At 44.5% G+C, this 27,590-nt stretch overlaps 2 protein-coding genes across 10 annotated transcripts in view; both read left to right on the top strand.

The window, feature by feature from the left end:
- The window catches only part of hivep2a (HIVEP zinc finger 2a), a 63,804-nt gene extending 47,961 nt beyond the window's left edge, over positions 1-15,843 (top strand). For all 8 annotated transcript variants that reach the window (XM_061705239.1, XM_061705237.1, XM_061705235.1 and 5 more), the window contains 13 exons: positions 81-1,341; positions 1,761-3,535; positions 3,613-3,870; positions 4,420-4,588; positions 5,264-5,342; positions 5,418-7,044; positions 7,113-7,270; positions 11,237-11,412; positions 11,551-11,652; positions 12,117-12,819; positions 13,561-13,672; positions 13,871-13,984; positions 14,958-15,843. In XM_061705239.1, coding sequence (XP_061561223.1) covers positions 327-1,341; positions 1,761-3,535; positions 3,613-3,870; positions 4,420-4,588; positions 5,264-5,342; positions 5,418-7,044; positions 7,113-7,270; positions 11,237-11,412; positions 11,551-11,652; positions 12,117-12,819; positions 13,561-13,672; positions 13,871-13,984; positions 14,958-15,470 — 6,801 coding nt within the window. In that variant the 5' untranslated portion in view covers positions 81-326 and the 3' untranslated portion in view covers positions 15,471-15,843. The remainder of the gene's footprint in view (positions 1-80; positions 1,342-1,760; positions 3,536-3,612; positions 3,871-4,419; positions 4,589-5,263; positions 5,343-5,417; positions 7,045-7,112; positions 7,271-11,236; positions 11,413-11,550; positions 11,653-12,116; positions 12,820-13,560; positions 13,673-13,870; positions 13,985-14,957) is intronic.
- Positions 15,844-19,726: 3,883 nt separating this feature from the next.
- Positions 19,727-27,183, top strand: rnaseh1 (ribonuclease H1). Of its 2 annotated transcripts, none has more exons than XM_061704856.1 (8): positions 19,727-20,227; positions 21,686-21,810; positions 21,898-22,080; positions 23,582-23,681; positions 23,752-23,806; positions 25,759-25,843; positions 26,000-26,124; positions 26,750-27,183. In XM_061704856.1, the coding sequence occupies exons 1-8, from the start codon at positions 20,091-20,093 to the stop codon at positions 26,846-26,848; spliced, it is 909 nt and encodes a 302-aa protein (XP_061560840.1). In that variant the 5' UTR covers positions 19,727-20,090; the 3' UTR covers positions 26,849-27,183. The 2 variants fall into 2 exon arrangements, with proteins under 2 accessions (XP_061560840.1, XP_061560839.1); XM_061704855.1 differs by having other exon boundaries at positions 21,895-22,080; positions 26,750-27,179.
- The last annotated feature ends 407 nt before the right edge of the window (positions 27,184-27,590 follow it).

Below are 27,590 nucleotides of genomic sequence, written 5' to 3' on the forward strand. Positions count from 1 at the left end.
GTGTTATTAACCCCTATCTCTGGTGAATACCGGGTGTTTACTCTACATTTCTAAATTGTTGATTTTGTGCCCCCGCCCAGATCAGTCACGGAAGTGTCTGCCTTCAAATGAACTAACTGGACGCAAAATGAAAGCGACAAAATGGGACGAGATGTCTGATGTGTTCTTCTAAAGTTCCCACTTTTTATTCACACTTCCTGCTCAACGTTTCTGCAATGGCCACCATCAAATGTTGGGTTAACATGGCCAACAACGTTGGGATTCAGTAAGCCTCCAGGAGCCGTGTGCCCGTCGCCCTTCTCCTTCCTCCTTCCTGCTTCTCACAGATGGAAGCTCGCGAATCTGCTGCCGGTGCCGGTGGCGGCGGCAGGCAGCAGTGCCCAAATAAGGACGGGGCCAAGGAGAAGACACCTCTGCAAAGGAAGTGGGTGTCCGAGCCCTCCGCCACCGCCAAGCGAAGCACTTTTGCTGATCCGGCAGCAAGACACCGTGAGAGTTTGCTGTGTGTTGCCAATGTGGGATCAGCACCCCAACACAACTACACCATCACCGGGAATTCTGGGAAGATGCTATCTGGACCTTCGGCGGTTGGGGCAATAGGAGGCCCACCACCATCTCAAGACCCCCAGGGGCCTTTTGCTCAGGGCTTTCCAGGGGGGTACTCCTATCAGCTGGGCCAACCGTACCCTCAGCATCCACAGACTGAACGCTTCCACTCGGGAGCCAAACCTCAGCCAGGACTCGAGGCACATGCCTGGCCCTTTGCCGGACAGTTGCCATCAGACGAACTGTATCCCGTGGGACACCCGGGACACACTCACCCCCATGGAGCCGGAGCGGGGGTCGGGAGGTTCCCCCGGCAAAAATCTCCCAGTTTACCAAGCTCCTTTGGATCGTATTCCCAGATGGGCCCTGATCCAGGAGATGAGGGCTACGGCAAAAAGGAGCAAAAACCCAAAAAGCCTGGAAAGTACATTTGTTACTACTGTGGCCGAGCCTGCGCCAAGCCCAGCGTCCTGAAGAAGCACATCCGCTCCCATACCGGAGAGAGGCCTTACCCTTGTGTCCCCTGCGGTTTTTCCTTCAAAACTAAGAGCAACCTTTACAAGCATCGCAAGTCCCATGCTCACGCTATCAAGGCCGGACTAGTTCCCTTTTCAGACCTGGCCGTTTCCCGTGGTGGCGACATGGAGCATGCGTCCCTCGGGGGAGAGGCAGATGTCCAATCTGATGGCGAGCAAAGCACCGACACGGATGAGGAAGGAGTGGAAGGAGCCACCATTCTGACAGACAAAGATGGATCCATCACGCATATCTCCTTTGAAGCTGACAAGAGTCCAGGTAATCTAAGCATGACATGTCTGAAGATTCTCAGTCATCCATGTTATGGTCATCCACAAAGGTTGAATGAAGGCAACTGTATTCTTATTTGCAGAAGACGGTTAATCTTTCATTCAAAAGGCTTCTTCAGTTCGTAATTAGTGTACAATTTCTTGTCGACACTTAAATAAAATCCCCAAACTGTCAAATCTTATTCGATATGAAATGAATTTACTATCTACACAAGGTCAGAAGCTGTAATATACTATCAGTCTTCAGTCCAGTTCAGTCTTCAGTCCAGTTCGTACTTATTGTAGTTTTACTTTCTGAATTTGGTCAACCAGATTAGGTTCTGCCATAAATCCTCTAACAGTGTTTATGGGCTTCAGTCCCATACTCATATATCATATCGATGATGTGCCTGTCTGTCCCCTATGTAGGTGGTGCAGAACCAGCATATGCAGACTTGGCTGAAGATCTGCCCACGGGCTCCATCAAAGTGCCTATCTTGATTGTTCCCAAGTCCAGAGGGATCGAGTGTCCGCCCTTTCAGGACATAAAAGGTTCCCACCACATAATGACGTCACTGGCCGGGAGAAAAGGGCGTTCACTGGACGACACCGCTTCGGTCCAACCACGTTTGGCTCTGAGACTGAACGACAAGAAAGGCCTGGATTCGGATTGTGCCGCAACGCAGTCGCTGAACCTCCTCAGTCCTCACAGCAAAGGCAGCACAGACTCTGGCTACTTTTCACGCTCTGAGAGTGCAGAGCAGCAGATCAGCCCTCCGAATACGAACGTTAAAACGTATGAGGAGATCATGTTTGGTCGGACCTGGTACTACCGACCCAACTCCAGATCCAGGCAATTTGTCACAGTAGCAAAGATCTCTAAGGATCATATCTGTTTACGGGGGGATGTAGGAATGTCCAGAGATCCCAAACTGTATCCAACCGGACCCAGTCAGAGCAGTACAGGACTTCTGGAGCCTCCGTCAGATTCAGGGCCTCTTATCAGGAGCAACTCCATGCCAACATCTTCTCCCCCAAACCTCAGTGTACCCCCAGGGATCCGGGGCAGCCATTCCTTTGACGAGATGATGACATCGGATGATGTTTTTTACCAGCCGGGACTTCGTCGACTCCAAAGACAGGCGGCTATTGAACTTTTAGCCCATGAAGCCCACACAGGAGACACTGAGGGCTCTGTACACATGCACAAGAATTTCACTTCATCTCTTGGTAAGAAGCTCAGCGAACGCAGTCCAGGAGCCGCAGAGTCCATTAACATTAGCTCGTATGGTACTAAAGTTAGCATGTCTGAAATAGCCACTAGAAAAAGGAGGAAGGAGAAGAGTGTTGGGGATGAGGAGGACAGTCCTGATCACTGTGACAGCAGCTGCAGTGGTTCAATTGACATGGCAGGAGATTATGTTAGTTTTGAAGGGTCCAGGGGCACCCCGACAGGGAAGGGCTCGCTTCAGAGTGCTCACAGTCAATCAGACAGCTTTGATACCTGTCCAAGCATGTGCTCCGAGGATATAGCTCTGTTTACCGACTCAGAATGCAGGAAGGCAGCCGGAAACGTCATATCAGTCATCCAGCACACCAACTCCCTCAGCCGGCCAAATTCCTTCGAGAAAGCTGAATCCTTTGAGCAGTCGGGATATCATCCTTCAGCCCCGTCCAGCCAATACTCGGAACAGTCAGACTCTGATATCTTTGAAGATGCCTTGAGTCCAGAGTCAGCCCTGCTGAGAACTGAGAGTATGGATCAGCAGCTGCAGAGCGATAGTGACCTGGCCTCCCTCTCATCTTCATCGGCAGCAGCTTCACCTGGACAGCCATACCACATCCCACACAAACTTGTCCGCCAGCCCAACATCCAAGTTCCCGAGATCAGGGTGACGGACGAGAAAGACACAGAAGCGCCAATGGCCAAGGAAGTGGAGAAGCAGCCGCCACATGCAGAGGAGTTCCAGCTGCCACAGAGGAGTGACACGCTCTCCCAGATGCCGTCAGAGAAGCTGCCGCCCAAGAAGAAGAGGCTGCGCCTTGCAGACATGGAGCACTCATCTGGAGAGTCCAGTTTTGAGTCCACTTGCACCAGCCTGTCTCGTAGTCCGAGTCAGGAGAGCAATCTGTCGCACTCCTCTTCCTTCTCCATGTCCTTTGACAGAGACGAAGGCCTCAAGACGGCATCACCCACCAAACAGGTACCACATCTTCTTTAGTAAGTTCAAGACACCTGACTGAAGCTAATAACACACTTCCTTTTGCGCTGAACCTTCAGGACGACCCAGCCTCTGGTGGAGGAATTAGACCATCTGAGTTCCTGACGGTGCCCGGCAGTGGTCATTCCAGCCACCAGCAACAGAGGGAGATGAGGAGGTCCTCGTCGGAACAAGCTCCATACACGCTGCCCTCAGAGGTGACAGAAATGCGGAGCAAGTCCTTCGACTATGGCAGCTTGTCATCATCCAGACAGGGAGAGCTCTACGCCAGCGCCTCCGCCATGAAGGAGCGCCGCCGTGGATTTCTTGTCCGACAGGTAGCAGAAATGTCATTTTTGATAACTTACTTGCGATGACTTGCGAGTTTAATTTGTTCCGTAAACAAGACTGCAACCCAATTTACTTGCATATCAAATAACGTTTCCTCATTGAAATAAACTTAAATGTGATTAATTTGTTTCAGCCCCCCCCCAAAAAAATCTTTTGTTAGTGAAATCAGGAGCTGGTGTTGGTTAGTGTGCGTGTGAGCGTCTGTGCATGAGTTGTGGCCTCCAGTAGCTCCTTGCGAGTGTTCACATTTTGCATTTGTGTGTTTGACTGTTTGTGGTTATCCTTGCCGACATGCGATGGTATGACATGACCTTAATTGTTCCTTTTTTTTTCACACTCCTGGAGCGCCGGTGTATCTGAAGCTCTCTCGTAACTCAAATTTTGTCTCACAACGCAGAGCAAAACATTTACCAAGCAACAGCTCATAACTCAAAAATGTCCCAACTTGGGGCACTTGTACGTAAATCAAGGTACGACTGTACTTAGATAAACCTCTAGCTCAGTTACTCATCCACTCTACATCACGTCATATACAGGCCTCCTTGAGTGTGTATCCAGAGGCAGTTGCCCAGGAACCAGGAGGATCTGAGCTGTCAATCAAACAGGAGAGTGTGGAGCAAGGGGTGTGGCTTGGCCTGACAGGACCCCCAAATAGAACCAGCAATGTAGCGAGCAGAACCCAAAGAGTTGGCAAGACTGTTGGCAGTAAGTTGTGGAAATGCTTTTCAACTGTAGGATCGTAATAGCAGAGGTGGGAGTAAGTCACATGTGCAAGTCCTGATTAAGTTAGAAATATTAATCTTCAAGTTTCAAGCAAGTCCCAAGTTATTGTGGCAAAAATCAAGCAAGTCAAGTGGAGTCCCCACTAAATTTCAAGCAAGTCAAGTCATTAGTTGGGTTAAGCAAGTCATACAGTAGGTCAAGTCATAGAGTCTTGCTTAGTCACAACATACTGCATATTCACATATATAAGCCACTTTTCACTCAGTATCTGTATTTGCATTAGTTAGCTGTTGGGTTTCATAGTGACAGATGAAGTTATGTCATAGTTGTCGTCTCTTATTACAGCATACTAGTGGTTTGCCAGCTTTGTGTCCACTACACAAAATGTCCTCTTTCAAAAAAAAAACAAATGGCATACTATCTCCAAAATGCAGATTTTCAAATATAAATAGGTAAGACTTGTCAAGTAATGTAGATCAAGTCAAGCCTCATGTCTCATACCAAGTCAAGTCTTTCAAAATTTTAGCCAAGCAAGGCTCAAGTCCTAAAATTGGCCACGTAAGTCTTACTCAAGTCAAGTCATGTGACTCAAGTCTCCTACCTGTGCATAATAGAACATGATTCTGTCATATTAACACATGGTTCCATTCCCCTCAGTTGTAGGAGCTCACCAGCAACATGTCCTCCAGCAGAGTATCAGTGAAGACAGTCTGCAGGACGAGCCTCACTACGGAAGGTGAGATTGTAGACAGACTGCTTGTTTTGTTAAAACTACAACTCTTGTTGAGCAAAGATATTGTATTTGTAACAGGACTCTCCAGCATCGCCTCCAGACCCAGGGCTCATCATCTCAGGGAGAACACCCAGGCCATGAGGTCCTAAACAGGGAAGTCGGCCAACAGGATCCGATTGCCCCTCCATTCCTCTCTTACCAGCAGTCTGCTCTGTTCTGGAGTCAGGAGGTCAGTCAGGCTTCGAGACAACGACTGACGCTCCAGGCCCATCAGCAACTCCAGAAGCTCCAGATCCTATCCCCGAATAGTTTGTCTGGACACACGGCACTTCGCAAACAGCTGATCCAAGATCAGCCGCCACGCGATGGAAAATCAGACACTTCAAGTACTCTGATGAACCCTGCTGTATTCCAAGAGCAAAATCTCGCCCCTATCTCATCTAAACCAACATCCAGCATCACCGCTGTGCAGCTGCAGCAGATCCAACCTATCTTTGCCACCCAGAACCTGGGCTCCCACACCTCTCTGCCTATGATGGTTCCTGTGCGTATCCAAACCCACGTGCCATCGTACAGTAGCGTGATGTATACCAGCGTTAGCCAGCTGGTAGCTCACAGTCAGAGGAGCGGCTTAGTCGGACAAAGCAGAGCCAACGACATGTCCTCACCGGATGGCACTGTGAGAGGAGGAATTCCAAGTGGAGCACGATTCGACCTATCGCACTTCCTGGGACAAACGGATGGAACGCTGTTGCGCTCCCCACACTGGAAGTCTTCAGCTTGCTGCCCCAACACGGGAATTCCTCTGTCGCTCACGTCAGGTACCATATCCGCCACAGATGCCTCAGGGTCCGGCATCGGAGGCAGCAAGAGGATGCTTTCCCCCGTCAGTTCCTTGGAGTTCTTCATTGAGACTAAGCAGCAGAAGATGGTAAAGGAGGAGAGGATGTTCGGGCAGATGGTGAAGGAGATGAGCGCCGTGGAGCTGAGTGGAACTGACGGCAGCATCAAGCTTGAGGAGGGACCCTGTTCAGACGATTGCGAGAGGATGTCTTCTTCTCCTCCCCTGGGAGATTTCCCTGCTCCCAATAAGAACGCGATTCCAGTCCGTTCTTCTGCTCACCACTGGCCCGATGTCCCCCAGCCGGAGAGCTTCACCCCACCTCTCCAGATCGTCACTGACTCCTCAACTGTGTTGTGTGGCCGAGATTCACCTGAGGAGCTTGATTTGGACGTGTCCCACTCCAGCCCCCAGTCCATGACCTCCTCCAATGATGCCGACGAAGCCACCAAGCAGCCCACGGCCAGTCAAGTCCCAGAGAATGTGCTGGTTCAGTTAGCCGCGCACCAAGGTCCAGGACTTTCCAGAGCAATGGGACAGACTCTGTTGCTCGCCGACGTTTCTGACGCCCAACACTTTTCCCAGTTCCCGAGCCTCTGCACCAACAGCAGGGTCAGTTGGTGTTTCCTCAACTACACCAAACCCAACAGCACCCAAGCTGACCCACGGAGCTCCATCTACAGTTCCTGGTGCATCAGCTCGTACAATCCCAACCCTCTGAACCTTAGCACCAAGGCTGCTCTGGCCTTGCTGAGTTCCAAACAGCGGAAGAACACCAACCTCCTGTATGCCACGGCCGCCATGGGACCGCCCAGCTCGGGGAAGCTGGTGTCGTCCGTCAGCTGGAAGCTCAGGTTTGATCAGGTATGCTTCACACGCAGAGTCAACAATCAAGTGAGACGAATCGAGAACGAAAATATCTCCTTCTGTAGCTGAAACCAGAGGTGATGGCAGTTGACATCGGCCATTTTGGAAGGAAGATGAAGGATGTGGCCTTGTGGGAGCATCCCAAGGAGGAGCATGTGGAGAAGGACGTTTCTATTAAACCGGCCACCACCGAGCCAACTCGCATCAAGATCTTCGAAGGCGGGTACGTCCAACACATCAATAAAATCACTGTGATTTAATCAGGTTCAAAGTCCATTTGAAGTAAAATATCAAAATGTAGCACAGTGACCGATTCTGGAGTATGTGTCTTCTCCCCATGCTTGCGTGGGTTTTCTCTGAGTGCGCTGTTTTTTTTCCCACATTCCCAAAACATGCATGTTAGCTTCATTGAAGCCTCTTAATTAATTGTCAGAAGGTTATGAATGTGAGTGTGAAGGCTTGTTTGTCTATGTGTCCTGAAATTGGCTGGAGAACAGTCCAGGTGCCCCCTTCTCTCACCCAAAGTCAGCTGGGATCAGCTCCAGCTCACCAGCGACCCTAATGAGGATAAGGGTTATAGAAAATGGATGGAGAGATGGATGGATATTAAAATATAACACGGAAGAACAGGAAGTAATCTAACTCAAAATCAAAAAGCAACACCGCTGACTTGTGAGTGAACTTGAAGGACATCTGTTTAAAGCGAGATGTCCCCTTTTCCAGCTAGACATGACATTTTTACAGCTTATTCTCTGTGCGTGCATGAGTAAGCCAGAGACCTGTTAAATATATCACAAGCACAAAAAAACATCGACAGCTGGCTCGCTATTGTTCTTTTACTCACAAGCTTTTTCTCACGAGTGTCTTTGTATTCGCGACAGTAGCATTCTGCCAAGGAGTCCTCGGTTTACGACAAAGATCAATTTCCACGGCGGCGACATGACCCCAATTTACACACAGGTCAAAAACTGAATGTGATTTCTTGTGCCGTGTGCCCAGGTATTCTTACACCGACCAGCAAACTAGTTCGCTGTGCGCTGTTGATAACCTCTGAATCTCTGGGTTTCTCTAGGGACTGTTGTAAAACAAGAATCCCCTGTATTAGTTTTAACAGTTTTACTTCAAAAAATTTGCAGTGCCCAGTTAACGAGTCCTTTCAGTCCAAGTCAACTCCAGTAGCCTGAAGATTGAAAATAAGCTGATCTCAGCCTAGCGTGTCACAAGCTCCAAATAGGAATCTTTGTCCAAATAGGAATCAGTTTGAGGAGCCGGATGTTGTTTTTGGGGAGTTGTAGTCACCGTGACTCAAGTCCACGACTCTCTCTGACAACTTGTAATTAAAGCGGTGATTCTCAACTGGTGGATCGGGACCCAAAAGTGGGTTGCGGACCCATTATGCGTGGGGCGCAGACAGGTAGTAAAGATCCGATGGCGGGGTTGTCAGTTTTCAATGGTACTGACATACGAAGTTTCACGGTTACGAACAACATGCAATGAACTAATTTGCTGGTGGCGTAAGTATACATGGTCACATGGCATGAGAAGGCAAGCTCAATTACCAATATATTTAATATTTTTCATGCGATTGTTTTGTACTTCACATTTTCATACAAGAACTGGTTGTAATTATGACTTTACTACTCTTACGATAACTTAGCAACAAACGTACAAATTGAGGTTACATTCAAATGAAGACCACTGAACAGGAGGATATAGTCAATGTGTATCCCAGGTCTGACTTTCTTTCATATTTCTCTATACATTTTCTTTATTGCTCTTAACTTCTATAAAAATGTGTCACGACTTAGTGACAATAGGAAAATGCAGGTCTCCGTGACGACAGTTGTGAACCATTGTTTTAAAGCAACCGAGAAATGATTTTCCACACACAAACATCCATCCATCCATTTTCTGAGCCGCTTCTCCTCACTAGGGTCGCGGGCGTACTGGAGCCTATCCCAGCTGTCATCGGACAAGCGGCGGGGTACACCCTGAACTGGTTGCCAGCCAATCGCAGGGCACATACAAACAAGCAAACATTCGCACTCACATTCACACCTACGGGCAATTTTAGAGTCTCCAATTAATGTATGTTTTTGGGATGTGGGAGGAAACCGGAGTGCCCGGAGAAAACCCACGCAGGCACGGGGAGAACATGCAAACTCCACACAGGCGGGACCGGGGATTGAACCCCGGTCCTCAGAACTGTGAGGGTGACGCTCTAACCAGTCGGCCACCGTGCTGCCACACACAAACAGATTCCTCTAAAATGGATGTTAAATATGAAACATTCTACAAGCATTTTAGATTAGCACACGTTTTAGTGTCACTCGTTCATCCTGAAAAGATGCTTGTGGATAACTAATATACACAAAGTTTGTGAAACAAGGAAAGTGGGTCAAGCGTTTTGTGAGTATTAAAAAGGACATTGGACATTCATCCCGTCACCAGTTCGGACTGTGGTGTCTTCCTTTGTTCCCAAAGTGGACGCAGCTGTGCAAACATCTCATTTTTCCAAAGACAACCAGGTCTTGACATTCCACGTTACCTGCCGGACGGGAAGTGTCTCCATGAGTCAGACACCGGCGGAACGTTCTGAACGTTCTCCAGCGTTCCACATTTACCAACAACGGATGGAAATTTCCCCTCCGTGACACACGTCCTGCTGCCGGGGATCTTTAAATAAGTTTCATGTCTGAAGAAAAAACTGAAAACTTTACAGCGAACGCCCGTTTATCGCACGGACACATTTGAGACATCCACAATAGGTGAAAATTTGCCATAACACTCCGCAGCTTCCACAGTTCTCCTAAACAGAGGCAAACTAATGCTTGCTTCAGGCTGTTTATTTGTCACTCTCAATTGAATTTTACAATAAAAGTGATACATAAAAGAAAAGAGGGTTAAACATTGTTTATTTAAATAGCAAACTGTTCACCCAAATGATATCATTTCATCTAACGAAAGCTGCTAGCTTTATACTAATATATAATGTGAAAGGCCATAGACAGGTGAATGGAAATTAGATGTTTCGGTAACAATAGACCATCCAACAACTACCACTTTTGACACACACAGCGCACTCACAGTCACACCTACCGGCAATTTAGAGTCGTCAATTAACCTACCATGCAGGTTTTTGGGATGTGGGAGGAAACCGGAGTGCCCGGAGAAAACCCACGCAGGCACGGGGAGAACATGCAAACTCCACACAGGCGGGGCCGGGGATTGAACCCCGGTCCTCGGCCACCGTGCCGCTCAGAGCAAACAAACACAGAAAATCCAAATATTTGGTTTTAATATCCTTCCCATGAACTGACATATTTGTGAGAAAATGGAGTGCACTTTGCTAGAAACTGCAAAGCACGTGTCCTCGTCTACCTTACTGTTTCGAGAAAAGGTGCGCTCCATTTGCTTACCCAGCTGTCCGGGAATGATTTCGATATTATCCATGTCTATTTTGGGCAGACATTATACTTTACCTAGTGTGTGGCCATACATTAGTATTTTGTGAGCACCTTATACAGTGGTGCCTTCAGATACAAGTTTAATTAATTCTTTGACTATGCTTGTATCTCAAAACACTCATCTCAAATCATCTTCCCCCACTGAAATGAATAGAAATGCAATTAATCCGTTCCGGCTCTACACAAGAACACACAAATTTGTTTTTTAATGTGTTATTTTCGTATGAAAATCGCACTGAACAGTATTGTACTGTACAAAAAGTACAAAGTAGTTACATTGGCTCTCCATGAAAACTACGAACACAAGAAGGTAGAGCACAAAACATGACTGTACCTGATGTATTGTCCTTCCATGTTCTTCTGTGGGTTTATTGGCAGTTGGCAAATCAGCTTAATGATGCATTAACTCCACCAACCGATATTGTCCTTCCACTGCAAGGAATCTAAAGTTAAATGATCGCGGCCGGATGTTATGAAGTTTGCCGCTGCCATCTGATGGTGGGAATCTGAGGTGCGCTCGTATCTCAAATTTTTGATCACATCTCAAGACAAGAAAATCGTCCAAGCGACGGCTCATATCTCCCAAAAATCTTTTAACCATGTGAAGCATCTTCTGAGTCCTCATTGTGAGAAGTGCTTTGCAAGTATAAATATAATGTACTTACAGGAAAGAAAAGAATCAACCCGTTGTATTCTGAATGTAACCATTACTACCTGGGCAGGTACAAGTCCAATGAAGACTACGTGTATGTGCGCGGGCGCGGTCGGGGGAAGTACATCTGCGAGGAGTGTGGCATTCGCTGCAAGAAGCCCAGCATGCTGAAGAAACACATACGCACGCACACGGATGTGCGGCCGTACGTCTGCAAGTTCTGCAACTTTGCCTTTAAGACCAAAGGTGGGGATTACTCCTTCCAATTCAGTTATGTTTCCTTGTATAAAGAATTTGTTGCAGGGTATTGGTTTGACCAATGCTTGTCATTTTCGTGTGCTCCCGTGCGTGCGTGTGTGTGTGTGTGTGTGTGCGCACATGCAGGGAATCTGACCAAGCACATGAAGTCAAAAGCTCACCTGAAGAAGTGTCTGGAGTTGGGCGTGTCCACATCTTCCGTGGAAGACGCCGAGGCAGATGACGCGGGTAAGCGCGCGTTCAGTTCTCCGTTCATATCTTGTACCGTAAGTCCCCGCAAAAGTCACAAATTCACTTTTTTGGTGTGTGCAACCTATCCTCATCCATTTGCTGAAAATCTCACGTCAGTGTGTTTTATTTTTTTTGTGGATGACAGACTTTGGTCTTGTCGATAGAAAAGTAGCACAGTACAGTGATACCTTGACTTGCAAGTTTAATTAATTCCATGACCAAGCTCACCACTCAATTTTCCCGTATATGAAATCAATATTTCCCATTGAAATGAGTTGGAATGCCATTATTATAGGCAATTCTAAAAAAAAATTAATGATGAGGGGTAATCATTTACTTGTATTTTTTTGCTATTTGCAGTAGGGCTCGGTCTCTGTTCCCTGCCAAAAGTGGGGGTCTACTTTTCTGACGCTCATCATAACAGTCAACAGCTCCACGTGACGATCGTTTGCTTTTTCCAGACTTTGGCGAGGAAGCCGGTGCGCGCCGTAAGGCCCTGGCTGATCATCAGTTCTCCGACGCTGATGACTCGGAGGAAGATGGCGACGAGGTGGACGACGAAGATGACGAGGACGACGATTACGACGGCGACTCCACACCCAGGACGTCGTCCCGCTCGGCCAGCCCTTGTGGCGTGCCCATCACGGCGGCCGCCTCGCAGCCGTCGCCGCCGCTCTTCAGCTACTTCACCACCGTGCCCAGCATCCGCATCACAGCCCAGGCGACCCCCGGCGAGAGGGTCCCGCTCGAGCCGGGGCACCTGCCGGCTTTGCCCTCCGTGGACGAAGACCTCTCCCAAGATTTCCCCTTGCCGTCTTCCCGCCTCTCCTCTCCTGGGCCGGACTACTCCGGTTGCCCGTCGCCCGTCTCGCCTTCCTTGTCCCCGTCGACACGCCAGTACCTCTCGCCGCATCGCGACCACTCGCCCCGCGGCCCGTCGCCTCGGCAGGATGCGTCTCCTCTGCGCCACCTTTCGCCCAAGCGGGACCTGGGGCTACGTAGACGCGAGCTGTCCCCCAGGAGGGGCCACCTGTCGCTACTCGCCCCGCTGTCGCGCCCCACCTCTCCCGGCAAGCGAGATCTGTCGCCGCGAGGACGCCACAAGGGCATGATACGCCCCAACTCTCCTCGACGTGGACTCCATCAGCACCTCCTCCTGCAGAGGTGAGTTCTCAAACTTTTTGGGTCCAGGGACCCCTTACAGTACATGGGAGAAATTGTTCGTAAAGTCGTAATCTTTACAAGAACAAAGACTGGTTTTCCCGGAATAAAAAGTCAGAATCTTACAAAAATAAAGTCCTATCTTTGAGTGTTACGATAATTTTTAGAGCAAAAAGTTGTAACATTGTGAGAACAAAGCCGTATTTTTTACAAGAAAAAAGTTGTAAACTTTACTAAAACAAAGACCTGTTTTGTTGGATAAAAAGTCAGAATCTTACGAAAATAAAGTCTTATTTTCGAGTGTTACGATAACAAATTTTGCGATTCTCAGCAAACGTTTTGGTGCAGACAGGCCCTGCTGCTTGTTTCTGCTGACCCCAAGTGGCAAACGTTGAATTGCATGTTGAAACAACCTAAACATCCCCAGTCATTGATGCCCACTTGGCACTTCTTTTGCTGGATTTAGGAACTTTTACACCAACCCTAACAATCCCACACCCAAAAATAAAACCTAGCAAAAATGTTTTACTATTTTTTAATATTTGTTGTGAAACTTTCAGTAACTTTTCAAAAGTGACTAAAATGCTAAGAATGCACACATTTCCCAGAATTGGAAATCCCAGATGTGTTCTTAATCTATTTTCAACACTTTGATTTAGTTAATAAATAGCGTCAACTACAAAAAAAAAACACAACCTGAAGCATTACTGTACATATTGACTGTTGCGACGTGTTGTCTTGCAGTCCACAGGGCGGCTCACGGGGCCTGAGGTCGGTGCACCTCGCCGGGCTGCTGAGTCGGGCGGAATTCGGCCCTCGAGGACGTCGCAGGACCGCTGGCGCAGAAATGGACACGGTAATCAAAAGAATTACCTTTCCCCTTTCAGATTCGATTCACTCCTTTGTGTAAATTGAAGAGCACTGTGGCGCCCTCGTCTGTCTGTTCCACATAAGACTGTGCAACGTTTACTCATTTGTACTGAACTTATTTAAAGTGTGAAATTTCACCTGTTGTTTTTTTGTTTGTTTGGTTGGTTGGTTGGTTTTTGTCCAGGAATGTGTTCCAGGTTCCCCAGGGAGGCGAGAGCAGGGTGGTAACCGTGGCAACCCCTCCGGTCCACCCCATCAGGTCTTGTTCAGTCACCTCCCTCTCCATTCACAACTGCAGGTATGTCATACTTCTTGAAAGTACACATGAAGTTCTCCCATGTACTCATTTTCATCAAGCGGGGCAGGACCCAAATTACAAAAGCACATTACAATATTTCATGTCTTAATTTTTTTTTTAGTTTTTTTAAGTGAAACCAAATTTGTGGCCATACAGTATTTATTTAATGGAATGTTATTTCATTTTACTTTATTTTATATTTAGAACGTTTTGTGTCCTACCGTGAGACCTGTTGAATGTAGTGTTATATAGTGCAAACTATTTTAATTTATCTTATTTTTTATCTTACATTTTTTTTCACTTTACCAGATTTCATTTTCTTTTACAATGTCATATTGTGTTTTATGACATCACATTATATTTAATTTAATATGACTATATTTCTTTTTTTCATATTATATCATATTTATGTAACTTTTATCATATATATTTTATTCCAGATATTTAATTTGATTTTGTCTTATTCGATCGTATTTTGCTACACATTACTGTATATTATTAATTACTACATTTAATATTTTATGATGCATACTATATAATTATTTTACTTACTTTAATTGTTTACAATATTAATTACACTGTATTAGATTTGATTTCATAGTGTTATATTTATGAAATATAATTTATTTTATTTAACAAAATATTTGATCATACGACAGTATATTTTTTTAATTCTATTTCTTTAAATTACACGCATGGCGACAGAATGAATTAAACTGGAATCTTCAAGCACCACTGCATCTAATTTTAATTTATTATATTATTGTATTTAAATATATTTTGCTGCAGTTATGTTTGATTTGATTTTATCATGTTATATTTTAGTAGGTATTTATTTTATTTTACAAAGAATATTTGATCATACGTACATATATCTTTTTTTTGTACAAATTCAATTGTATTTTACCATATTTAATTTTATTTTTATCGTATTGTAATGACCCCATTTTGTGTTTTTTTTTTTTTGCGTCAGGTGCGTTCTCCGTTCCCAATGATTCCCATCGGAGGGATCCAAATGGTTCACGCTGTGCCCACGTCGCTCAGCACTCCTCTCAGCCAGCAGGGGGCGCAGCAGGCCGCGCCCCGCCTCCCGCCGCACAAAACTCCGTCGGAGGACCGCGAGGCCTCCGCCCCTTTCGGGAGAGGACCAGGAGGCCGGACCCCGTCGGGGTCAGAGGTCGTCGGCATAAGGGAGCAGGAGGAGAACATCCAAACGTGCACCAAAGCCATCGCCTCACTGCGCATCGACCTCGAGGAAGACGTCGAGAGGAGGCGAGAGGGGCTGGACGGCGAGGGGGGACCTCACTCCGAAGGACAATGTCGGCGCTCGCCGCCCGTGGCCGCTTCGCCGCCTTCGCCCGCGCCGCCGGGGCCTCAGCACTTTAGCGCCTCCCCGCGTAGCCCCTCTCCCGCGTCCTCACCGTCGCCCCGGTCGACCCCCGCAGACGCCTCGCAAAGCACAAAGACGAGCAAAGACGTGTCGTAGATGTGCAACTATACGACAGCACGACTTTTTGCACAATATACGTTTTCTCTTTCATTCTGGAATAATGGACACACACACGCCAACACACCTACACACACATGCATGTACTGTATACACACACACACACACACACACACACAGTTCATGTTGGGAGACATTCTTATTTAAAGACATGAGAGAGAGAGAGAGAGAGAGTGTGCGCGTTGTGTGCGATTGGGGGCAGTTTCAAGGCAGTCAATTGGTACTTTAATAATAACAACAATAATAATACTGAACATAAAAGAATAGTAATGGGACACGTGTGCCTTTGCTGGGTGCTTCTGTTCTTTTCAGCAGTCACCTGATCAACTTCAAGCCCTGCCCCCCCCCCCCCCCCCCCCCTCCTCTTTTTTTTTTTTTTTTGATTGACACCTTACAGTCTGGACAAGCGATGTGAAGTGATGAATTATAATGATTATGATGTACGGTTGCACTAAAACATATTTTTATAGCAGTGAAAAGGCTTTTTTTGTGTACAGCAGCAGCAGCAATTGAATAATACTATTTATTATGATGATGATGAATATTGTTACCATGTTTGATAAATTGTGCATTTTTTATTTCTTATTTCTGTGGTGGACACCTTTTTCTATGTCACGCATGGTTTTATTACTTACATCAGCGATACATAATATTCATGACATAAGGATGTGTCAACAATATTTAGCCTGCATATTGATTAATACTGTATATAATCTCAACATTACCATACATTTGCATTGTCCTTTTTAGTCCTTAGCTTCTACATTTTCTCACTGCTCTTCTTCTTGTGATATTTTCACACATTTTCCTTGCAGTGTTTCAACATTAACTGAATTCAAGCCCCCCCGCCCCCCAGTCTATGTCCTACAAGCGACTACTACATCCTAAACATATCTCTACTCATCCTCAAAACCCCGCTACTGCATCTACCTATAACCCATAAAGTGAAAATACATATATCTTGTAAATTAGGCTGCGACAATGAGGCGCTCGAAAGTGGCCAAGGCACTGCAAAGCCACTGTCCACATGCTGGAAAAAAATCCCCCCTCCTTTCACTTCTGTCTTCTCTCCGTGGCATGCATGTACTCATGTCGGACAATGAGGCACTATCCGAGGGGAAGATGCATTTTCAGGGTGTAGGTATACGTACAGTAGATAACTAGCTAACTGCACGTCACAGTTGCGCTGGATAACAGTTGATCCGAACAAAGGTGCTCAGTTTTTTTATAGACGGGGAGAGGAAACTCATGCCGGACCCCAACTTGGTGCCATTTTAGCAACGCCCCCAAAAAATCAGCAAAACTGAAATGGTGAAAAACAATTAAATACTACATCTCCAGAATTGAGTACTACATTGTTCTCATGCATGGTAGCTTGATTAAGGACTCTAAATTGCCCTTAGGTGTGAATGTGTGCACAAGTGGTTGTTTGTTTATATGCGCCCTGCGATTCGCTGGCGACCAGTTCAGGGTCTACCCCGCCTCTCGCCCAAAGATTGCTGGGATAGGCTGCAGCACGCCCGCGACCCTAGTGAGGATAAGCGGAACAGAAGATGAAGGAAGACTTTTGCAGACATTCATTAATTCATTCATCTTCCGTTCCTCACTAGGGTCGCGGGCGTTCTGGAGCCCATCCCAGCCAACTTCGGGCGAGAGGCGAGGTACACCCTGAGCTGGTTGCCAGCCAATCGCAGGGCACTTTTGCAGACATTTCCAGCAATTATCTTCGAACTTGTATAATGTATCAAGAAACGAATCTCAAAATTCACTTTACAGGGTCTTAAAATTCCCCCACTAAAACCTTAAAGCCTATCTACAGTCCTAGAAACTTCCCTACTCATCCAAGACCCCCCACCACAACTACATCCCATAAATCCCCCTTCTGCATGCATCCTGCCCTCCCCTACGACAGTGATGCCATGAGTTACGAGTGACCCGACTTGGCAATTTTCAAGATGCGAGGCATTATTTGGACATTTTTTATTATTATTTTATTGTTTTATTTTTTTGTTGTTGTTGCTTTGACATGCAAGCAAAATTTTAGATACGAGCGGTATATGGTAACAGCGAACTCAACTCACGTCACAACAAGCAGCAATTTGGCAGATAGTGAACAATTATTCAAAAAAGAAGCTTCAAGCTGTTTAATGTCACTCGCAGTTACTTTATTGTCGGATTAAACATAAAGCAAAGACAATTACACTTCTTGTATTTAAAACAAGCACGTAGCTTTAAGTCTGTTAGCTAAGTGCTAACACAATGGAAAACACCAATGACAAGCTAATAAATAGCATGTGTATGTAGCAGTGTTATTAAGTAAAGAATATTTGAACACAAATAGGGCAGCAACACGTAGACGATATAAGACGATACTCACAGGCAAATATTCTTTATCCTCTGCGAAGAACGACTAATATTACAGCAGCTGAGTCACGGTAGTTGTGAAACTTTTCCTCGTTTCTGTCTGCATGGCTGTATTATACTGCCATCCAGTGGCCAAGTTGCACACAACAGAAAGAGCTGCGACAAATTAATTGTGATGCACAAACTGTTAAATTCTTTACATTCTATTTCATTATGTTATTACCATGTTATTATAATACAATACAGTAGGTAATAGTTGTAAGTGTTCTACTTTATTAGATTATTGCGATGTTTTTTATAGTACAATACAGTAGGTAATAGTAGTAAGTGTAAAAGTGTAAGTTAGTACAATATTATAGAGTGCTGTTTACCTTGTTAAAAACATTTAAATTATTTTCAGTTTTTTCTTTTTTTATCAGGTAGGAACAGATTAACGGCCTTTCAATGAATTTCAATGGGGAAAGATGATTTGAGATGCGAGTGTTTTGAGTTACCCACGTGGCCACGGAACGAATCGAAATTGTATCTCAAGACATCACTGTACATCCTATACGTTCCCCTCGTCCCGTCCGGCACCACGCCGGCGTGCCCACAAGATTCCACTATGCCCTGCAGCGACGCATCATGGCATCAATGCACTCTTGTCGCCATGGCAACACAGCCGTCCGGCCTGTAGTTTTTAACTCTCCTCTATCTCCATTTAAAAAAAAAAAAACACATAGCAAAATCCATTCATCCATTTTCCATACTGCTTATCCCATTAGGGTCGCAGCCGCGCTTGCGCCTATCCCAGCTAACTTTGGCCGAGAGGCGGGGTACACCCTGGACTGGTCGTCAGCCCATCGCAGACATAACAAAATAAGTAAAATAAAATACAACGATTGGCTGTGAAAACAAACTCATTTGTAACTTGAATCCGCAAAGTGTATAAATGTACATATACAGTATACATATACTTATTACATAAACATACATGTAGTGTACATGAGTGTGTGTGTGTGTGTGTGTGTGTGTGTGTGTGTGTGTGAGCCTAGTTTGTTTTTGTATTAAAAAAAAAGAAGATTTTTTATTATTTATTATAGATGTCATTCATATTCTCTGAGTGGCAACAATATTGGGTTATATGAGTGTGTGTGTGTATGTTTTCTTATCGCTCTCCGTCTGTCAGTCCTTCAGCCTGGTGACGCCCAGATGACGGTTAAGATGTGGCGCGCAAATAAAAAAAGATTTTAAAAAAAGGCTCGGTGTTGTGCTGGTGTCATAGAAATCAAAATAATCTCACAAATGTGTGTGCGTGTACGATGACATGCAAACAAGCAAACGTGGATTGTTGTTTTCAAATAAATGGAAATGGAACAAGTTGTGTGTGTCTGCTCAATACACTGAACAAAAATTAAACACTGGATGACTTCAAACAATTTAATCTGTCACAGTTAATATTTTTGATTTGATTAAATGAAAATGATTCATTTAGTGTATCTTGCAAGTTTAACCTGGAGGTTTTTATTCCACATGAACCATTTTTGAATGTTGGAAGTTGGAAATAACATTACCAATGTTACCCATAACGTTAGCGCTTGCTCACTTAGCGTACACAGAAAAAAAAAGTATAACTGTCATTTGTTTAATTTATTTATATTGGTTATTTTTTTCAATTCTTTCAATTAATTGTTGAAGAATATTAGTTTGCTTGTTTCAAGAGATGTAAATGTATTTTCATTACTTTACTGTAATTGAAATTTACAGCGGGACACCAAACTGAAATGTTTCATTTTGACCGTGTTAATGTAATTGCAATTAACTGATTAAATTGCTGACGCGAAGCCTCCGGACCACCAGGTGGCGCTGCCTTTATCTCACTCTGCCACTAAACCATGATCATCTTGAAATAAGACGAAGACGTTTCCGTTTTTCCTCTCGTTTGTTCGACTTCTACTTTATTTGTCTCAGCTTTTCAGTTACGATTTTTTTACGGAGACCCCTAAAACACGTTAGAGAAGCAACATCCTTTTTGTCGTCACTATTGTCAAATTGAAATGTTTTTAGGTGTCGTGCTTGAGTTGTGCCGCGCAAGCTAGCAGCTGGCATTAGCTCTGTTTGGTGGCACCTTGAAGCAAGTGAACGCACGTTTGCATAGTTTTGAAACGAACAAATAAACACGTTCACACCGTTTATTTGCGTTCCCGTCACGATGGCAGCCGCCTCCGTGGTTCGGCTGGTTGCTTGCTGACTGTCATGCTGAGATTAGCTCGTCTTTTCCGGGTAGTTACGTTAACGAGAAGCGTCTGCAGCGCCTCCGTCGAAGACATGGCCAAGGGAAAGTTTTTCTACGCCGTGAGGAAAGGATTCCAGCCTGGTCTCTACAACTCCTGGTGAGAGGCGATTTAGTTAAAAAAAATAATAATAATCCCTCATGTCTTCGTGGAAATGCAACCTAGTGGCGTTTTGTGAACTGTCATTTGGCGCATTTTTAAGTATTTTTCAAATTCAGACCAATAAGACAAGAGCTAAACGTTTATTTTAGACGTCGATAATCACATTGTTCCTCGGTTAAGTTCGGCGCACACGATATGACTCATCTTGGTTATTTAATTGTAGCCAAATAACTACAAAAGAGAGCCGGACAAGTATGTACTTTACATTTGAAAAATCACACGACCAAACAAGTGTCGCAAAAGTACATTTGCTGAGAAAAAAATATGATCTCGTCTCCATCCATCCATCCACCCACCCGTGTTCTTTACTGCATATCCTCACAAGGGTCACAGGCTGCTGGAACCTATCCCAGCTACCTTCTGGCGGGAGGCGGGTCCACACCCTGAACCGGTCGCCAACCAATCGCAAGGCACATAGAAATAAACAACCATTCGCACTCACATTCACACCTACGGGCAATTTAGAGTCCATGCATGCTGTTGGGATGTGGGTGGAAACTGGAGTGCCCGGAGAAAACCCACCCAGGCACGGGGATAACATGCAAAGTCCACACAGGTGGGCGGGATTTGAACCCCGGTCCCCAGAACTGTGAGGCAGATGTGCTAACCAGTCGGGCACCGTGCCGGCTAATCTCATCTCAGTTTACAAATTCGTTTACTCAGTGTGAAATCTGGGCCCGTTAAACACACACAAAGCTGATATTCAGTTGTATGAATGGCAACAAATAAATGCACAGGTTAATTGTACCCCCTGTCAGCCATTGGAAGGCCATTTAATTGTTCTGCTTGTCACTTTATATCACTGGCATGGATAGAGGTACAATTGATGTGATGACATCAACCATCCATCCATATTCGGTATCGCTTATCCTCTCACTAGGGTAGCGGGCATGCCGGCGCCTATTTCAGCTAACTCTGGGTGAGAGTCTGGGTACGCCCTGAGCTGGTTGCCAGCCAATTGCAGGGTATATATAGACAAACAATCATTCACACCTAGGGGTGATTTAAAGTCTTCAATTAACCTACCATGCATTTTTTTTGGACTGTGGGAGGAAACGGGAGTAGCCGGAGAAAACCCACCGAGGCACGGGGAAAACATACAAACTTCACACACGCAAGGCCGGATTTGAACCCAGATCCTCAGAACTGGGAGGAAGAAGTGCTAACCAGTCATCCACTGTCTGATGTGAACCAATAAAGTGAAATTGGAGTTATTGCCTTACAGAGTCTGGATCATAAGTGAGCATGATAGTACTACTTTAAATAATAATGGCATGCATATTTTAGTTGCTAATATAACCAGTGCTGTTGAATGACTTTTATGATTACAGCTCCGGAGTTTGTTGTGGGCTTCTCATTTGTGCTTTCAAGTTTAAAATTTTGTTTGCCCTGCAGGGACGAGTGTAAGGCCCAGGTGGACAAATTCCCATCGGCTTCCTTTAAGAAGTTTGCCTCTGAGAAGGACGCGTGGGCCTTTGTTCGAGGAGTGGAATCGTCTGCAGCTCCACCACTGCCCAAAGGTGCATCCATGGAGACTTCCGCTTCATCTCAGCACTCAATTGTTCCAAGGTTATTCTAATAGTAGGGTTTCCGTCTCTGTTTAGCAGTGGAACCCGATTTGTATGTACTTCCAAAAAAAGGGCCAGAGCCTCTGGAGTACATCCCACTCGGCAAGAAGAGAAGTCGCATGGAGGAGGAGCAGCAGCATCAGGATGCCGTGGTGCCTTCCAAACGCATCAAAGAGAACCACAGTTCGTCTGCAGACAGCACAGATGGATTCACGTACATGGGTAGGTCCCATGTGTGTTTGTGTTGCTTTGTGAGTGTGTTTCCTCAATTGTATTCTGATATTTTTACTCATGAATTAGTACGTAGATGACTACATTTGTTGTTCCTTTTCCTCTTCTTTCAGCAGTAGTAGGTATGCGCTTCTAGAAGTGCATCAAACAATGGCAACACTTCTGTTAGAATTAATTTAGTGCAGTAATACTAATAATAGCATTAATACAGCTAATTACCCTAGGATTATTATTGCTAATACAATTAATACGGTAAATATTAAAAATTATTGGAGCCCATTTTATCTTTATTAAAAGAAACCTTTTAAAGTATTCCCTAGTGCCCGTTCTCACTCTGTGGCTCGTACTGTTTTCCAATTAAGACGCAAAGCATGATTGCTTCAGGCCGTTGATTCCGGTATTTGCGCAAGGAACTTCCGCATTCCATGAAACGGGAAAGAACTTCCCTTCGTGACGGGTAAATGGCGGATCCCTATAGCAGGAGACTGGGACAAAGCACCCGTAGGAACTTAAAACAGCTACATCTTTTTCTGAACACAAATGTCACCAAAGATGACGAGAGCCGATGATTAGGCTTCATTCGTGTTTACATGTTACATATCTGATTTGTATAAATAAAGGGTATACATGTATTTAACTTGTGTACAAAGACACCAGCCATAAAGAAAACTTAATTTTAGTTTGGCTTCAAACCATCATGTCATCAACCCGTAGTTATGCTCGTTAGCGCAGCATAGACAGGAAGTCTGCTAACCTGTTTTCATGTAGTGGTTTGCCACTCCCGGTTGAATTTTACTGTAAACTGACACATAAAACAGAATCAGACATTGTATGTTTAAACACCAAAATGTTCAATCAAACCATACAAAAGTCCACCAGTTAATGCTAACATGCGGAAACGCCATAGACTGACTAACAGAAATTAGCATAGACAATTGTTGGATTTATCTCACCAAACATTATTATGAATAAACACAAAAGGAATGAAGACGTTGGTCATTTTACTCATGAGGAGGGCGCATGGGAGATTGTTCAGGTTACAGCCTCTCAACACGCTCTAAACAATCTCCCCCGTCGCTCCTACATTTATTTGAAAATAGGAGAGTTCTACAAGACATAATATTCTAAGCATTAAGACACAACACAAAACATAGGACCAGACGACACCTGTCCCGTCCCCGACCACATCCGATCACGTCCTTGGTCAAGGCGCCTTTCCATCAAATGTTGCTGAGTCATCTTCTTGAAGGCGAGACATCTTTCTATCTAAATATTGTCCATAATACAACAAACAACTGTTACTTTAACACACGGAGCAGCAACACTTTTAAACAGAGCATACAATAATACCCACCGTCATATATTCTGGGGGCCGACCAATAGCATAGATTTGTGAAAAAATATGACTGACCAAATTTGGACAAAAGGTTTCCAGCCGATAGTGACAATATTTACTGTATCTACAATGACTGTGCCTCGTCTGTGTGTCCAGGTGACGCCGTCGTGGTTTACACTGACGGCTGCTGCTCCAGCAACGGAAAACGTGGCGCTCGGGCTGGGATCGGCGTCTACTGGGGCGCCCAGCATCATCTGTGAGGAGACACTCAAGCACAGACACTTATCGTGGGAATTACATTAATGTAAACAAATCGTCGTTTTCAGGAACGTTGCTGAGCCGCTGCAGGGTAGACAAACCAACCAGCGTGCAGAAATCCAGGCAAGTTGTGCAATGTAGGGATGGGCTATTCATCTATTTTATCGATTTAATTTGCATTTATTTTTCAGGATGTTTTAACCCCCCCCTATTCTTTTGATAAATTATTTTAGTTTATCTTTTAATCAAAATTGTGTTGTTTTTTTTTGCTGGGTTCATAGTACATTTTGTAGTTAGACGGCTCATATGTTATGTTAAATTGTTGGAACATTTCATTTGTTTGTGTAATTTATTAAGTATGCTGTTTACATGCATATTTTGACTAAAGGAACAGATTTCTAAAAGAGAGCATTTATTTTCACTATCTAAAAAAGAAAAAAAATGTAGTAATCCCTAATTTATTGCAGGGTTCATGTTCCAGAAAACCCCTGCAATAGAAGAAAGCAAAGTAGTGACCAATGCTTTACTGTATTATTGATATACATTTTAAAATTTCATGCATATCAATGTCAATATGTAATATTTTAGAGAAGTGCAGTTATTTATTTGTCCACTCGACTTTGGCATCCACACACTCTACACAAACACATGCCTTTAAAAGGCAGGTGTACTCTGTTTGAGTGACATGAAAGTTAACCCAACGTGCGAAACAGGCAATTTGCTGGCAAAACTATTAGGCAATAAGCTTCACAGTGACGGTCTCTGCATTGTAGGCAGCGCAAAGCATCGTGGCACTTGCTGCTGCTTCCCAGAATTTGTTGCTCTTGTTAACTACGGGTTGTAGAAAATCACACTAGATGTTGCTCTTCATTTGCATTTGTTCCATATTGTTATGTGTGTGCATTAGGTATACTGTATGTCGTGATAGGTTGGTATTTCTTTTTTTTGTTTTGTTTTGTTCTGGTAGGTCAAGCAGAATGGAAAATCTGAATCCCTTTTATGCCAGAACAGTTTTACTGTGTCAAAGTGGAGTTTTTAAGCTTCTGCTGTGGTATTATGATTGAGGTTTATTGAGAATCAGACATGATCAGTCGAAAAGAACACAGTTTCTAAAAGGGAGAGAGAAACAAAGACAAAAGACAAAGCACTAATTGTAAACAGGATGAGAGAAGTAAATCATGACATTAGCTACAACAATGAAACATTAAATATGAGTGTTTCATGGGGCTGTAGTGCTACACCCTGTGAGGGAAGGACAGGACAAGGACAGGAGAAGAAGCATGCAGGACAAGGTTCGTGAACCCGACTGTACAACTGAAGTGTGGTGGCAATTAATTATGTGAATTCTAAGTCTACAGGACGAGAGTATAAGTGAGGGGATACACAAGCGATTTGCATATGCATGAGTTATTTGTCGCAGTAAGTGCGTGACCCCCCCCCCCCCCAAGTCCGAGGGTGGGAGAGTATCCCTTGTATGTTGGAAATAAGGGCAGATAGGTTGATATTTGTGAATGTATTTAATGAAACCCATTGTGGTTTACGCGTTAAACAGTGTCATGTCGGTCATTTCACTGTATTAGTAAGCCACTTGATAACTTACCAAATGTGTGACTGGAATGTGCTCAGTAAGGTTCTTTTTTTCTGCAAGGTAAAAGAGGGTATCTGTCCTTATGAGAGTCATTCCTGCCACATTATAGTCAAATAGCCACCAACGCTAATGGAACCAAGGCTGTGCAAATGAGTAACTGCACTATGATGATCAGCAAATAATATTTGTTATGCACTGAATCTGCAATAACTGTGATATAGAGAGAGATTACTGTATATGTTCTATGGAAGTTGATGCAAAAAACAAAATACCAGAAGGGGAAAAAAATCAAAAGCAAAAGAGATTTTGGATTATATCCTTGTCATTAGCTTTTTCTATAACCAAAAGGGGAAAAATAGATTTTAATCAGAAATCAGATTTTTGTGAAAACAATTGGAAACTATTATAAGGTCATATGGCCCAGTCTTAGTGTAATGTTTAATGTGAAATGAAAATGTTTTGTAATCTTTGTTTCTGTGTGCACCAGGCTGCATGCATGGCGCTGCAACAAGCCAAAGAACAAAACATCAAGAAGCTGCTGGTGTACACGGACAGCAAGTTCACCATCAATGGTGACCACAACAAGAATACAGAGTAGCATTTAATGTGAACATTTGTTATCCATTCATAATGAGTCACTTTGGGGTCTTAAGAAAGAGCAAAGTGTCAGAGGATCACAAGGTGTCAATATGGTTGGGGTATGTGCTGAAGGTCTTGGTACCCTTTAGGCATCACAAAGTGGGTGAAGAACTGGAAGCTGAACGGCTGGCAGCTCAAGTCAGGCGGTACCGTCACCAACAAGGATGACTTTGAAAAGCTGGACCGCCTCAATGGGGAGCTGGAGGTGGTCTGGGTATGTTTCGGCTGTGGCCTGTGAAAAGACTAGTCTTGTTTTTGCTTGTGATGAATTTTAACATACAATGCAGCATGTGAGACACAAAGTAAGTGCTTTTTTTTTTATTGGTACAAATGTTTGTTTTAGGGCTGGCGATATCCTATTTTTAGAATGAATTCTTGCGATTATCTAATTGATTATTCAAGTAATAAGATACATTTATTTTGTATTATTAAACAACAATACCAGTGCAAAATATGCATCTGAGGGGCAGGTATTGTTTTCTTACACTTTGGGTTACCATCCTCACATCCTAAATTGTAGTATCTGTGACTTTGAGTGTGTGCGGCTTTATAAGGTGGTTCCCGCCCTGGTGAGTAATGTCTCAGTCAGCAAATGAGAACGTAGAGTTGGCTGCTCTGCGCTGAGGTTAGCGGCTGGCTGTTAACTGGCAACCCGTTAGTCTGCGATGGGTGCCCAGGTGTCATAAATATTGCAGTTAGTCAAGCATTTGCATTATGTTTTAAGTGCATTTAAAAGGGGGGGGGGGGGGGGGGGAAGACAAAAAAATGGATGGAAGCGCATCAAGAGAACATCAAAGGTTACTTTGTGGAGCTGATGTCACGTCTCCATCTTCTCCCAGATGCACATCCCAGGTCACGCGGGTTACCGAGGCAACGAGGAGGCCGACAGGCTGTCCAGAGAAGGAGCAGCGAAGTCCTCACATCAAGAACTCCACTGACTACTACTACGATGACATTTTAATTTCCGAGGTGGTTGTCGCCTTCTCCGCATTCTTGTTGACTGAGGCTCTCCCTCTATGTCCTCTCTTGTTTTTATGAGTTAGTTACAATAAACATGTTTTCTGCCTCATCCTCCATCTTTTTTGGTTTGTTTGATGTAGCGTGAAGAAGATAAGACGCAGGATAACTTTGCTTTTCTGAGGAGAAGGGCGAGGGTGATAAATAGGAATGAAGTTTGCACAGAGGAGCACTGAAAGGTAGAGAAGATCCACTCTTGAGTGTCATCTGTGTGGGCGATGCCCGTCTTATTTAGCAGCAAGTAATGCCATTTTTCGTCCACTTGGGAGCGCCCTAAACTTGAAGATTGTTTGCTTTCAGTAGCTGAGCTATATAATAGACATGAGTTGTTTAGTGCTTTAATACACTCTTGAAGACAAACGCCAAGGAATGGAGATGACTTGCTTATTGGTTTCTTGCCTTCCCACCTGCCGTTCTTGTTGCCTTGTTTCCTTCCTTGTTTCATTCCTTCACGTTGTCTTCCTTTCTTGTCCTTGTTCCCCTTTTTCCTTCTTGTGACCTTCTTTTCTTCCTTGTCCTTCCCTTATTGATTCCTTCCTTGTGTTGTGTCCTACCTTTCATTTTTCCTTCCTTTAGTGCATTGTTGCCTTTCCTCCTACCTTCCTTGTGACCTTACTTTCTTGGTTTCACGCTGCCTTCCTTTATCCCTGTTGCCTTTCCTCC

This window comes from Phycodurus eques, chromosome 18, assembly GCF_024500275.1.
Source record: "Phycodurus eques isolate BA_2022a chromosome 18, UOR_Pequ_1.1, whole genome shotgun sequence".
Lineage (NCBI taxonomy): Eukaryota > Metazoa > Chordata > Actinopteri > Syngnathiformes > Syngnathidae > Phycodurus > Phycodurus eques.